The 15,920-nt window shown below is 32.9% G+C and overlaps 1 protein-coding gene across 2 annotated transcripts in view; it reads left to right on the top strand.

Annotated features, from left to right (window-relative positions):
- Positions 1-15,662, top strand: part of LOC140440621 (centrosomal protein CCDC61-like) — a 39,753-nt gene extending 24,091 nt beyond the window's left edge. For both annotated transcript variants that reach the window (XM_072530984.1, XM_072530985.1), the window contains 3 exons: positions 7,085-7,351; positions 12,260-12,433; positions 15,284-15,662. In XM_072530984.1, the coding sequence (XP_072387085.1) occupies positions 7,085-7,351; positions 12,260-12,433; positions 15,284-15,599 (757 nt within the window). In that variant the 3' untranslated portion in view covers positions 15,600-15,662. The remainder of the gene's footprint in view (positions 1-7,084; positions 7,352-12,259; positions 12,434-15,283) is intronic.
- Positions 15,663-15,920: the final 258 nt, after the last annotated feature.

Below are 15,920 nucleotides of genomic sequence, written 5' to 3'. Positions count from 1 at the left end.
CATTTTCAGAAGATGCTAGGCACACCCAGGGAAAACGCAGATGAAATTGTCGAAACTCCGCAGAATGTAGACTTGCGTATATCTTACGAGGCCCCTACCAAAATGGAGATAATAACAGTTGGCAAATCTCTGAGAAATAACAAGTCTCCGGGAATCGATAACATTGCTGCCGAAATACTTAAATCTGATCCGCATCTAACTGCTGAACTTTTGCTCCCCATAGTCCGAGAGGTGTGAAAAACAAACCACGTTCCAGCGGGCTGGAAAAGGAGTAAAATTATTAAGCTTACAAAAAAGGACAACCTGACACTGTGCAAAATAGTGTGAGCACAGTGTGAGGTTGCCACATTTACAAAACAGTCAATGCCACTACTGCCACAAAACCATTCACGAGTTGGATACTTGTATTTGCTGTTCAATGTGTTCCTGTATTTTTCTCACAGAAAGTGCGTCCGTCCATCGGCCGCGTTTGCTGATGGTGATTCTCCGACAAACACAAAGTGGTCTTATGAAATGTGCCTGCAGAATGCACCAATGACAACTGTACACTTTTCGCAATTAATGCAACAAGTTACCTTCCTCTCGGTGTCCCTGACTACGTGTAACAATAGTTCACGCTTTAACACTAATTGATGCCCAGATATTGTACAACAATATAACAGGCACATGGGTAGTGTGTATTGGGATTATATCCAATCAAATATTGGCTAATAGACAGGCGAATCAAACAAATTGGAAAAACTGAACAGTTTATAATACTGCTGAATTTCAAAACAATTCTAGCTGAACAACTAACTAACATTGTTGTTTTACAAAAAAGAAAAGTAGATAGGCCTAGAAGTTCCACATCCGAACAACAATGTATATGTACAAACAGATCAGTTTTCACACTGGCGAAATTGGACTGTAAACAGGGAAAGATGTAAGGTGATAAACTGTAAAGGAAAATCAAGGGTCCAGTGCGAGAAATGTAAGGTGCATTTATGCTTTCATTCTAAAAGTAGTAACTGTTTTAAGAAGTTGTTTTGTCAAAAAACAAAATAAAATAAATTCATGCAATAGTGGATTAAAGCCTAATTTGGATTTAAGCACTACTCTTGAGATATTTCAATTAGGTTTAACTGATATTAGGAAAAAATTTAATGACATACCTATAATCATTGGTGGAGATTTTAACTCACGTATTTCATATTTCAATTCTTTGTCGCAGACTCTTTCTGATTCTTTCTATAGATGCAAACGGTTTTTGTGTAATTTAGCTATTTCAAACTCTCCCGCTCAGTTTACTTTTGCTAATTCTCTAGGGAAAAGTGTAACTGATTTGGTTTCGATGAACAGTCTTTACTTGAATGTCGTAGACGATTTACAGGTTCATACAATCCACGATAATACAAGCCCATCTTCTTCTGATCACTTTCCAGTAACCTTCAAGCTCAAATATTATTATAGTGAGGTTCCTGCTTTACATCATAATATATTTAAATCATACGTTTTGAAACTACCGGAGGAGCAATATAATATATTATCTTTTATAAATTACAAATGCTGAATTTCCCTAGAGTTACGTTTATACCTAACATGGACGTTGCTTACAATAACTTTCTTGACTCGGTAAACCAAACTGCCACTAAACTGAAACTTCATATTTGTAAAATAAATAGAAATAATAATAAATGTATCAAATTAAAAAAAAATGTGAAAGGTAGACTACAAATCTGCAAATAAAATTCTTTTTTCTCAGAGTATCTCGTCTCATACGTCTATTCCAAAAAATAATACAAAAATTAATCGATGAGAATGAAAAAACTGCATGATAGAGAAATTATAACAAACCTTTTTAATTGTATGATGCTAAAATGTTTTGGACCACCATCAAAAGGATACGTGGCAATCAGCGTAATATCGAAATATCGGTTGATTTATGGGAACAATTTTTCTGCAATTCTCAACAAATATATTATCCAGTTCATTAAGGGATTAAGGGATGACAGTTTATCCAGTTTAATAAGGGTATGAACAGATTGCTGCGATTAATCGGTGCGTCGACGACAACATCGCAATGCGAAATTTTCGCGAGAAGAACGGCCACGGCGATTAACGATAACCAACACATTGGTGCGATGATATCTCGCAGCGACAACGTTAGTACTGCGTTGTATTTTGTTAACGCAGTCGGCTGCGTTTTCTCTAGTTATCGTTGCGAATGTAGAATGGTTCCAACAGAGAAATTAATAGAATTGGTAAAAAAATATCCAATGCTTTATGATTTGTCACACGAGGATTATAAAAACATCAGAAAGAAGGATAAAGTTTGGTATGAAGTTGGCCAAGAGATGAATGAATCCCGTATTTTAATTTAAAAGTTTTTATTCACTTTAATTATTAATATTTAGAGCTTTTATTTATATTTCAAGTATTAAAATAGTTAACAAATTTTTATCTAGTTGAAGATGCTAAATTGGTTTCACGAATTGGGTCTCTTTCTATATTAATAAAAGCTCTGTATAAGTTTTCTTCAGTTTCTGAAAACTCTAGACCTTGTTGGTTTACTTTAGTGCGTAAAAAATTATGGAATATGCAACAAGTTTCAAAAATTGAAATTGTCGTTTCAACTTTTGTCTCAATTGGCCTAAAAATACTAGCGCCATTTTAGAGCTAAAATGCCAATCTCATTTTTGACCACACAAACGAGTATTATAATTTTCTTTTCATCTGTCGTTTCTAGATTGTTTGTAGGGAAAAGGTCTGATTAAAAAAGATTTCAAAGTAAAGACCTCATCTCCAATCAAAACGTGTGGACAAGGTTCTACTTGCCCAGGAAGATTTTTATCTTCAGGAACATTCATTAAACCTGCCTCAAATCTTTGGCCCATGTTTGAATTTTCAAATATGCCTCCGTCGCTATTTTTCCCGTAACCTCCTACATCTATGCTTATAAATTTGTAAGTGGCATCAACAATAGCCATTTAGTACTACTGAGGATTTTTTCAAATAACAAAAATAGTTTGACCCAATTTTTCTAGGGCATTTATAGTTTTCCTTCCAAACTACCGATGCAGCTTGAAAATTGCCACAAGTTTAGAAAATCTTCAGCTGATTTTTGCCATATTTCTGTTGTCGGTTCAGGAAGATAAATAGAATGTAATATTTTACGTAAAGCTTCACATACTTTATTTATAATTGAAAGTATGAAAATGTTCCAACCTTTCTTGCTTTTTGCTAAATCTTCTTCAAATGTGCCGGAAGTTGCGACTCAAGTAGAATCTGTAACTAAGAAAAATAATGGTGTAGATATTTTGGCAACTTGTTATACAGGGTAAAGTATTTGGCAGAAGAGGACCGGGACGCCGTCGTATCTCGTGGTTGAAAAATCTCCGACAATGGTTTGGGATGACCTCAGCGGAGCTGTTTCGCAGAGTAGTCAACAAAACCATGATAGCCTTGATGATCGCCAACATCCGGACCGGATAAGGCACTGAAGAAGAAGAAGATATTTTGGGTAACGAAGAGAGTGAACTTGGTGATCTATCTGAAGTACCGTTACCTACAAAAAATAAAGAGTCTGCTACTTGTGCTGATATCACCACCCCGATTGTAGAACCAGAAATAAAAAAAAGAAACGAAACAAAACGAAAAAAAAAACGAAAAATATACAAACTACAAAACAATATGCAGAATTGATAAAACAATTTTCTGGAAAGCGTCAGGCTAAAACCAAACTACAAATTGCCCAAATAATTTCACAGCAAGAGATAATGCACGATGAAGAGCAGCGGCAGATAATACTACTACAGCAGAGTTCCCAACCGTCAACTTCCAATAGCTGCAGCTCTGATTTGAACTTCTATGAAAGTCCACTTATTTCGCCAGACTAAGCTACCACTCCACTTGAACATAATCCCAGTACCACTAGTGCAGATTGTGAACAATCATTTCCAGCTTGAGCAGCCACCTTTTTATGAGTGTATACTCCTTTATAATGTTGATATATAAAAAAATATAAAAATAAAAATACAATGAGGATGATTGATTTACCTCAAAGTAATAGGTCTTTCTTCCGCTGAAATAAGTTCACGAAAATTGCTATGAAGCTTAGAAATATCTTCCCTTATTAAGTTTAAAATTTCATCAAAACAATCAATTTTCATTTTGAAGTATTTATAAAACCGATTTTCGTCAGATCGAAGTTGTGGCATTAACGTATGAAATACTCCTTTTTGTTGTCTTTCCAAATTTATCTTGTGAGTCCCAATTTTTCTTTTTCTATACAATATATACCTAAATAGATATTAAAACTTGCCCATTATATCAAAACAGATATTTGGTGTAATATATAATAAGACAATCTTTAATTTTAATATATATTATATATATTTATACCTTTGATCTTCCTCGTCTGCTAAAGCAACCAGCAAGATCAAATCTTCCTCCGATTCTGAAGAATCCATTCCAGACTATTTTGCTGTAGTCGTCGGTTCAATTCAAGCGACTAATCACAGCATTGTGTTCATGACATTAAAAAACGCTGTCGCTTATATTGGGAGATAAATTAATTAGCCCAGTCTGATTATGCAAAAATCAATGATTTCACTGCAAAATTTTTCGCAGATATCTGAAGCTTTTAAGACGTAGGTGGAGGTTACTAGATGACGAATAGATGAAAAGGTACTCGTATTTTTACCTTGCGTTTTTTTTTAAACAATAATTTATGGCCACGATTTGATTTTTTGTCTATAAGTTTTTTCTCTTATATTTTAAATAAACAATATTTATATCATTTTTTTTTATATCAAGAATATCTTTATTTTCCGGTTTTTTCAATTAAAATTGATAAATAATTTACGGAGATATTTGCAAAAAGCAATTTTTTTGCACTAATTTATAAATTTTATTAATTTTTTTATTAACAAAATAAAAATGTTATTACTACATTTGAACATCGAGGACTTACCGTCTTTTAAATTTGTGTGAAATTTCTCCCCGATCGGTCAAATAGTTTAAAAGTTATTTAATTTATTTATCCCTGAGGGTAATTATTTAAACTATTGAACTTTCCCTATGAATGATGCTAGACACATTTAGTAAATTTCATAGGATTCTTTAAGACTTAAACTATCTCAAAAGTTAAATGCATATTGCGTTTTCATCGAAATTATTTACAAAATAAACGTTTGAAAAGGGGTATGTTTTTTACTTATAAACAATTGTAATAACTTCTATATTTTTCAAGCTACAGACTTGTACGCACAACCATTGGATAGCTGGTAAAAAAACTCACATTTAAAAACAAAAAAAAAACCTTCTATGACCAATAGGAACGAAGTTAGCGACTATTTTTTTTAAATCATATCTGCATTGTTTATAAACATTAAGAAGTAAAATTTGCACAAATTTTGAATGAAAATCTAAACTTTATATCGAAACTTATATTTATAAAATTCATCCAATTTTTCGAAACTTACAACCTTTCGAAACGAAGGTACTCTCGAAAGATCGACATAGGAAAGTGGAGGCGAAACTGTTTCAGCTAGTGGCTTTAGAAAGCAATATAGTTATACTTCTTTGAGTAAAATATTTTGTGTATTTTGAACAAAAAAGTTTTAACTAAACGTATTTAATTACTTTTTGATTAAAATTATAAGTATAGAATAATAATATAGATCTAGATATAATAATAGAATTAAAATCTATATTGTTAAATATAAAAGTACAAACAATTATAATTAATATAAGGAATATAATAATATAATGTGTAAAAAATTACCTGAAATTTAATTTATAAAATATAATATAAGTATTATTACATCATTGATATAAAATGAAAAAAAATATATGTTGATTTTCCGAGATTTCCGGGGGGGGGGTGAAAGTTTTTACGTTGAATTTCAAATGGACTCAATTTTTCTGAGGTTTTCATTCAAAATTTGTGCAAATTTTACTTTTTAATGTTTATAAACAATGGAGATATGATTTTTTTAAAAATAGTTGCTAACTTCGTATTGGTCATAGGTTTTTTTTAATGTGAGTTTTTTTACCAGCTATCCAATGGTTGTACGTACAAGTCTGTAGCTTGAAAAATATAGAAGTTATTACAATTGTTTATAAGTAAAAAACATGACCCTTTTCAAACGTTTATTTTGTAAATAATTTCGATGAAAACGCAATATGCATTTAACTTCTGAGATAGTTTAAGTCTTAAAGAATCCTATGAAATTTGCTAAATGTGTCTAGCATCATTCATAGAGCAAGTTCAATAGTTTAAATAATTAGCTTCAAGGATAAATAAATTAAATAACTTTTAAACTATTTGACCGATCGCGGGGAAATTTCACACAAATTTAAATGACGGTAACTCCTCGATGTTCAAATGTATTAATAACATTTTATTTTGTTAATAAAAAAATTAATAAAATTTACCAATTAGTGCAAAAAACTGCTTTTTTGCAAATATCTCCGTAAATTATTTATCAATTTTAATTGAACAAACGGGAAAATAAAGATATTCTTGATATAAAAAATGATATAAATATTGTTTATTTAAAATATAAGGTAAAAAACTTATAGACAAAAAATCAAATTGTGACCATAAATTATTGTTTAAAAAAAAACGCAAGGTAAAAACACGAGTACCTTTTCATATATTCGTCATCTAGTTACCCCCACCTATGTCTTAAAAGCTTCAGATATCTGCGAAACATTTTTCGACCTTTTTTTAACCAGACTGGGCTAAATATGTCATTAAATAGCAACAGTCGGTGCAATAAAGCAATTTTTAATTTTATCTAGAGTGTGCTTAAACTCAAGGCATTTATAATCAATGAATGATATAGGTACTTTATTCTGTGTTGTAAATCTTGTTATTGTATTCTTTTCTTCTTTATTTTTTTTTAATTTACGATATTTGTACGTTTGGTGTTTAATTATATTTTACTACTCTTGCTATGTAACTATATTTAAAAGCAATAAAGTAAATAAATAAATAAAAACAAATTGTTCTTTAGATATTTTTGAACTCATGGTTTATATTCGTGCCTTAAACAATTATTGTAAATTGTCAATACTATTATTCACTGTAATCTTTTAGAATTGATGAATTAACAGAAGAAAATTTGGAATTGACGCAGGAGATACGACGATTGACTGCACAAATAGGAAAAAAGCCAAAAGTATTATCACTACAAAAAGCGGTTAGTACATTAGAAAAATGTGTCGTTAGTGAACGTAATTCACATCATGAACTAGTTGAAAAATTAAAAAATGATAAAGTACAATTAGAACTGGAACTAGTTAAAATAAAACAATCGGAAAAAGATCTAAAAGCCAAATTACACAAATCGAATCAAACATCAAAGTAAGTATGTTTTATTTATTCCAACTTTCTTTTAAACTCAAACAAACCATTGGATTAAATTAAATTTAATTGTTTATATTTTTGGTATATTATCTCAGTTTTATATTTTCATTTAATGCATCCATTTTGCTAATTTTGGGAGGTTTGATTTTATTCTGATATGTCACGACAAATTTTTCATATTTTATGATATAAAAGTTAGAGTGACCGTCGGCAAACAATGATAGATATCTCTTCAAACTTTGGGTATCGCGGAAAACAAGTATCGTCAGACAATATGAAAAGTTATTTTTGCTGCTGTTAATTGAAAATATCCTAAAAAAATTTCTGGTTATCTATGAATTTCGTTACAGTAGTCTTTCCTACATGTCCGAGTCGTCAGACGCGTGTAATGACCTATATTTATCATCAACCAATTTTATTTTTGTGTTTTTCTTATACTATTAAGGCTATTTAATTAAAAGAATATATAATCTGACGGAACTTCTTTTCCCATTTTCCAGTCTGACGGATGAAAATTTTCGGGAAAATTAGAGGAAAACGCCCCAGAACCAAAAAAAAGTCGCAGAGGTAAATCGTGTCAGTCTCAGCCTAATGAAGCGTTACTTAAAATTTGGAGAGAGTTTCTATCATAAACTTTTTTGCCGACGGGCACTCTAATAATTTGCCCATTTTTACGAGCCTATCACTTTTCGTATTCAGTCAGTTCTATTTTGGTTAATAGTAGAGTTATTTCTAAGTTAGTAACTTGAAATAATTTAACGTCATCTCTTCTTTATTCTTCTTAGTTCTAAGATTTGGAACAACGCACCCCATGAAGATGCCCATACACGTTATATCAATCTACAAAACAAAATTTCGAACTCAGGCTAAATATCATCATAAACGAGATAGACCAGCGGATCATCGATAAATAAAAATAAACGATTCTTAAGTATAATAAAGATATACAGGGTGGTCCTTAAGTAATCATACAAAAAGAAACAGTAGATTCTACACTTTAAAATAGAACGATTCAAGTCAACTCGCTTCAATATAATGTTGATATTAAGAAAGATACAAGGGGTTAAAGTTAAGATTTAAAATTTTATTTTTCTCTATAACTTTCGTCTTTATGGACATTTGTGTATACAAATATATGACTGAGGGCTTTTGAGTAAGAGAAATTATAATTTGATGCATACTTTAATGTAGCTTATAGAGGACGCCACATATGTCACATATGTGACATAAGAACCCTAGCACTTTTCTTTTGTAAAAATGGTTTCAGTTAAATTGACTGAAAGTAGGTATGTAGCTTTAGTCATGGTGATCAAAAGTTATCATTGCGCCAAGACCCAGAAATCAATTGTTTCTGAGCCACAGAGCTTCAAAGTATCGGTTTTTAGTCCATTTGAATAATAGATATTCGTAAAATATAGAGTTTCCGTAATAGTCGGAGAGATAGAGCCGAAATTTTGAAGTGATCAGTAATATGACATTTCTCTATTGGAATATATTCATTGTAACTGGGTTAAGACTTTGCCTTACAGGCGGACGCCCCTCGTGGTACAGGGGGTGGCTATACAGGGATGAAGTTGTCATTTTTTTCGGAAAAATTAACGATCGATAATATGACTGAAAATTTGCCCAGAGTAAGATCTTGGTATAACTAGACGAAATCCCAAAGGGCGGACGCGAGAGTGGATACATAAGGGGTGGCGGACAGGGGTGAAGTTGAAATTTTTTGGGGAAAAATTAACGATAAGTAATATGTCCGCCATTTTCATAGCTCATTATTTAGCCCCTAAAAACTCTAAATCCAAAAGGGCGGACAGCTGGGTTGGTACAGAGAGCCATAAAACGGGGTCAAATGTACCACTTGCCTGCGCATTTTAGGTCTCGGTAACCATTTTCAAACTGATTTTATTATGATATTTTTATACCGATTGATTTGAAAATTTGTATGCTCACTTCTGTTACTATTCTGAAAAGCGTCAAGTAGAGTTTTCCTCAAAATTTTCCAAAAAAATTTCCGTAAATGAAAATTTTCATACAAACTTTCAAATCAATCGGTATAAAAATATCATAATAATATCAGTTTGAAAATTGTTACCGAGACCTAAAATGCGCAGGCAAGTGGTACATTTGACCCCGTTTTATGGCTCTCTGTACCAACCCAGCTGTCCGCCCTTTTGGATTTAGAGTTTTTAGGGGCTAAATAATGAGCCATGAAAATGGCGGACATATTACTTATCGTTAATTTTTCCCCAAAAAATTGCAACTTCACCCCTGTCCGCCACCCCTTATGTATCCACTCTCGCGTCCGCCCTTTGGGATTTCGTCTAGTTATACCAAGATCTTACTCTGGGCAAATTTTCAGCCATATTATCGATCGTTAATTTTTCCGAAAAAAATGACAACTTCATCCCTGTATAGCCACCCCCTGTACCACGAGGGGCGTCCGCTTGTAAGGCAAAGTCTTAACCCAGTTACAATGAATATATTCCAATAGAGAAATGTTATATTACTGATCAGTTCAAAATTTCGGCTCTATCTCTTGGACTATAAATAAGTGAAACTAACTTTAGGGAGTAATTCTGCATGAAACATAATGACATTTTGCTATATAGGTAATCGTGTGTCCGTAAATGCTTTCTTTTCCGAGATACAGGGTGTTAAAATTTTTCTTGCAAAATAATGATTTATTTATTGCCCTGAAACTGGTTGAGATATGAAAATGAAACTTGGTGGATTTTAAGAGTTGGTTATTGCGCATTTTTTGTCTAATAAGCTTTCTTCGTGTAAAAAAATTATCTTAACACGTACTTTTCATTCTTTCAATACATTCTCTTTCAGTCGACTTTCAATTTATTTGTCAATGTCAATATTAGATTGTTGTTGCTTGAATTTTAGTAAAATGTGTTTGGCAGACATTTAGAGATTGTTCGAGATACTTAAAAAAATTAGCGATTTCATCCCAACTGCCAAATTTTTTGTACACTCTGGATTTATCTGCCAATATGTTCTCGCTGCATTTTTTTCTTTAAAAATTTATTTCTATGTTATTGGCAGACATTTTAAAATCGTTCAAAGATGTATGCTTTTTATTACAATTTGATGAATTAATATCATACGGAGCTACACGGTTGCGGATATTATTTTTATGAGTTTTCAAATCAGAATACCCGTGAAAGTACCCAAGTGGTAGATACTTAAGAATCGTTCAGTTTTTTCTATCGAAGAGTTGCTAGTCTAAGAGTCAGTTAACTTAAACGAAATCGCGTAAATCACAAAATTACTCGAATCGGTCACTAGAAGTTAGTATATGAAAGCTTAATACACTTTACTATTTTTTTTAAAAATAAGCCACTATATTGTATTTTGTTGTGTTGTATTTTGAGAACGATTTCCGAAGTGGAAATTGAAACGTCAAATAAACTTAATTTTAAAGTAAAATTGTGGCTTATTCCCATCAAAAGTAGTAAATTACATTTAGATGCCACAAGAAAATAGCTTCAGAACAATAGCACTAGAACAACTAGAAAACTCTGTGGGATTAGAAAACTCTTGACACGACACGTAGGTCTTAATGAATCCAGTTAGAATCCTACAGGCGAACACGTGCAAGGCAAGGACAATGGTGACATGGACCGGAGTGACTTATACAAGACTCCGATAACTGGCCAAATCCCCAAGTTGCTTCTAATAAACCAAATGAAACGAGGAAGAACATAAAGGTTTTTATGTTCTTCTATTTGGGCGCTTTTCTAATATTTCACGATTAGAAAGAACCACTGCATATGTGGTGAGATTCATCTGCATGTGTAAAAATAAACACGGATTTCCGAACCCCTTTCTGTGGAAGCATCCTGCATTTAACCGTATTCTAAAACTGTGCAAATCAGTCATTTTCTAATGAAATTAGAAGTCCTGTGGAGAAAATTAGCAAACTCATAAATTTATCTTCTTTTCTTAATGATCAGGGCATCATGAGAGTATGTAGGGGTTTACAGCATTCCGAGTTTTCGTATGACAAAAAATATCCTATCATTTTAGCCTCAGATCATGTATCTAGTTACAGCGTTAATCTTTGATAATTTTCACAAGGATCTTATGCATGCTGGTCCTTAGCTTTTACTTTCTAGAATAAGAGAAACTTTCAGGCCGTTTTCATTAAGAAATTTAGCACGACATACCGTACACAAATGTGTAAAATGCTTTCGTTTAAAACCTAAATCCATTTAGCCAGTAATGGGAGACCTACAAAAGTAGTAGGCCTACAAGAAGTACAAAAAGCAAATAAACTGGCAGGATCCCTTAATAACACTATATGGCGTTACAGACACATTAACACTAAAATTAAGTCAAGAATTTATAAAGCTAGTGTAACAACACAAAGGCTACTGGAAACGGCAAAGATGAGAGTACTGAGAAAAATTGCAGGGAATACGCTGAGAGATCGAAAGAGAAGTGAATATATTAGAAGAAAATGTAACGTACAGTTTATAAAGTAGTGGACACTAAACAGAAAAATAATGGAACAACCACATGCGCAGAACGGAGACGCGTGTAGTCAAAATAGCAAGAGAAACGACAATCGTTAGAAGTATCCAACGGGCGCGTAAAATATGGAGTGATAACCTTCCACATAGGTATCAATCCACTAATTATTAATGCCATGACCACTGATAAATATGTGTGCTGTGGTAAAAAGGAAATCTTGGCTTTTTTGAATGTTTAAAATATATACTTAGATCAATAGAAAACCTTGTTTAATAATCTTGAAGTTTTTGCTCCTTTCAACATTATGTCTACACAATAAGATGATAATTTCATGGATGTGACTGGCTCTAATACCAATGGTCCAAATCACAAAGGTAGTTCTTGATTTGATTTAATATTTATATCAAAGTTTTATTGTTTAAGGTTATGTATAAGAGACCAATTAAAATTGGCTTCAACCAACAAATCGTCCCATTCAAGTATGCAGACAGTGTATAAACGAAATAAATCTCCTTTTAATAGGTTTGAATTTCAAAGAGGAAGAGCTAGAAAATCTGAAAATTTTATTAAACCAACCAATTCTTGGGATCAGTCAAGGTAAACAAACTAGTATTTAAACTCCTGGATAAAATTATCGCACCACGTGGTTTACGGGATTCTGTTTAGTATGTATGTATTTTAACACGGATCAAAAATAAACATACTTTAAACTTCATTTCATTTTTTTTTTGTTTTTATGCTTTTTTATGATTTTTGGGATTGGGGTGCGTGAGAAGGTAGCAGGTTTTGTGTTGTAGCTTAATGGTAGGTTTGTAGTAGAGATCAGACGATATTACGTTTCTTATTACAGGTGGAAGATTGTCTCTTTATGTTGAACCGTTCTAGTTTTCCGATTGTTATGTTTATTTCTTGCAAGTGAGACATCATCATCTTTGGCTCGACAATCCTCTGTGGATCTTGGCCTGCTCTAAGATTCGTCGCCATTCTGTTCGGTTTCTGGCAACATGTTGCCATCTTCTGATTTTTAATATCCGCAAGTCGGTTTCAACTCCATCTAACCACCTAATTCGCGGTCGGCCTTTGCTTCTTCTTCCTACAGGTGTTCCTGTGGTTAGCTTTTTAGCAATTGTATTTTCTGGGATTCGTATTATGTGTCCAGCCCATCCAAGTCGCTGTGTTTTAATGAACGTTATGACGTCTGGCTCATCAAAGAGCTGATACAATTCAAAATTATATCTTCTGCGCCACTGCGGTCGTTTATAGCTCCAAATATTTTGCGGAGTATTTTACGCTCAAATATTCCCAAAAGTCTTTCATCTTTCTGCGTTAGAGTCCATGTTTCTGCTCCATATGTGAGGACCGGCCTCAGCAATGTTTTGTAAATAATAATTTTAGTTCTTCTTTGAATGTTTCTTGAGTGGAAATGCTTTTGGAGTCCATAGTATGCCCTATTTGTAAGATTTATTCGTCTTTTGATTTCTTCGCTTGTTTTATTGGTAGTAGTCAATAGCGACCCAAGGTATGTGAAACTGTCAACACGTCCAAAGCTATGATTTCCAAAGACTGTTTCTCGTTCCTCATTTGCTATCGGATCCGTTGTAACCAACATGTACTTAATTTTGTTTTCGTTGATGACTAGACCGACCTGTTTCGCCGCTGTTTCCAATTCTAGGAGATATTGCTCAACATCTCGCTTGCTACGCCCTATTATGTCAATGTCATCAGCATATGCTAAGACTTGTATCGATCTATTGTAAATATTACCGCCATCCCTAATTCGTGTATCTCGGACTGCCTTTTCTAAGGCAATATTAAATAGGAGGCAAGCCAGAGCATCCCCTTGTCCGAGTCCATCCTTTATCTCAAAGGATCTAGAATTCTCTCCCTGTATTCTAACAGTGGCTTCTAAGTTAGACATTGTCATTCTCGTTAGTCGGATAAGTTTCTCTGGTATACCAAACTCATGCATTGATTGGTATAGCACTGTTCTCTTGACACTGTCGTATGCGGCCTTGAAGTCGACGAATAGGTGATGGGTTTCAATATTAAATTCTAATGTTTGCTCGAGAATCTGTCTTATTGAATGAATCTGGAGTGGATCCAGCTTGATATTTACCAACTATGCTCACTGTGTAAACTTGCAGCCTTTCGTAGAGAATATTTGCTAGTATTTTGTAAGCAGTTGTTAACAGGGTTATACCTCTATAGTTGTCACACTGGAGCTGGTCACCTTTTTTATGTAACGGGCATATCACGCCTTGAGACCATTCACAAGGCATGGTCTCATTATGCCAAACAAGAAGTAAAAGCTTATGCAGTGTCTGTAGTAGGGCATCGCCACCATTCTTGTAGAGCTCACTGCAAATTTGATCAATTCCTGGTGATTTAATATTTTTAAGCTCTTTAATGGCTTGGGCAACGTTTTCGATGGTAGGTGGTCTTTCGTTTGGGTTGAAAGGATTCAAGTGAGACGATCGTGACCCAATTCGCCAACATCTACAGTTGAGTTTCTTCGGCATTGTATCAGGATTTTTTTTACAAAACATTTCTTCATCGATACGCTCGTCTTTTACCTCAATCATTGAAATCACGAAGTTAGACTAGCGATTGCGTTTTTAAAAGCAATAGCTTTAAAAAACGACAGTGCTTCATTTTATAGTTTCGGCCTTACTAATCGTAAAGCGCGTTTCTGGAAGTTTCTTTAATAATTTCAGAAGTTGCGTTGAATCTTTGATTGTTCTTTCTAGAAGTGCCATCCATTTTTCTCATGATTGCTTCGTCTGCTTACTGGAATTCGAATGTTTTTGATCTTCTCCAATACTGAGAACTTCTTCAATCGTTCTTAAAGCACCTTTTTGGAACCATAATAATCATTATCTTGTAAGTCAAGCTGCTCACCTAATTGCTTCACAGCAAGATTTTTTAGCAGCCTCGTTAACCGCAAATTTTAGAAATTTTCTTTTCAAAGTCTGAAAGAATTTGTAATGAAAACCGAACACCTAAGGCACTAAACGATTGCCAGTAAATGTTTCATAATTTCTAATACACTGTAAAAGTCCTTTCTAAAGTTTCTTCCAGAATTCATTTTTAGTTTATAAATTATTTAAACGAATAATCCCACTTCCGAAAATCACAAAGTGATTTAAAATTAACGGTTCAATTTATATTCACTATTTATTTTTTTAATATTCACTATTACTTTTACAATTGTTTCTCAAATCTAAAATATACACTGAAGAAAACTAAATAACAAAAATCAACTTTATATAACACCAGTGAAATATTCTAGCAACCGTCTAATCATTTTATTGATATTACGGGTCTGGCTAACTCAACAACAACTTAATTTTCTAATAAGTTTCACGATATGTATGAAAATGACAATAATGCTTATTACGGTCACTACTTTTCAGAAATTTTACCTTCAATATATTTTTCCTTTTACAGAAAGATGAGAAGTATAGCCACATGCATTAGAAGCAGAGACAGTTCCACATCTAGCACGAAATACGGAGATGCAGAATATTTGAATCTATGTGATACAAGCATACCTTTTAAACGTCATAGTCCATCTCCACAAAGAAATCAATTGCATTGTCAATCTAGGTCAAGTAGTCACGAATCGAGAGCAAGTTCAAAAGGTAGTTTAAGAAATTCAGCCAAATCGCAAAACAAAAATTTGGATTATAAAAAGTTAGAAGAGAAAATTGCTAATTTACAAAGATTGTTAAAGAATAGCGGTATCTGTGATAAGGAATCCTAGTGTTACTCTGTAGTTCTTTTATAATATACGAAAACTATTTTTTATCGTAATATATTTTGCTATATCTTAATATTATTTTTATGACTATAATATACACGCTAAAGCAAACGTAAATACGTATTTGCGATTGACGTCCACCTTGCATACCTATTTTGTTTTCTTCTCCTGGACATGCTACATTGATTGTTCTTTTGATATGCCTAATCAACTGCTACGTATGTGAACAATTATAAAGAATACTTTTTGATATATATGTTTCATCATTAATTATTAATTCAAAATAAATATGTATAATTTTTTATAAACAACCACATAATCAAA

This window comes from Diabrotica undecimpunctata, chromosome 5 (genome assembly GCF_040954645.1).
Source record: "Diabrotica undecimpunctata isolate CICGRU chromosome 5, icDiaUnde3, whole genome shotgun sequence".
Taxonomy (NCBI): domain Eukaryota; kingdom Metazoa; phylum Arthropoda; class Insecta; order Coleoptera; family Chrysomelidae; genus Diabrotica; species Diabrotica undecimpunctata.
Note: the sequence above shows the minus strand (reverse complement) of the source record. Positions and strands in the feature narration are given on the sequence as shown.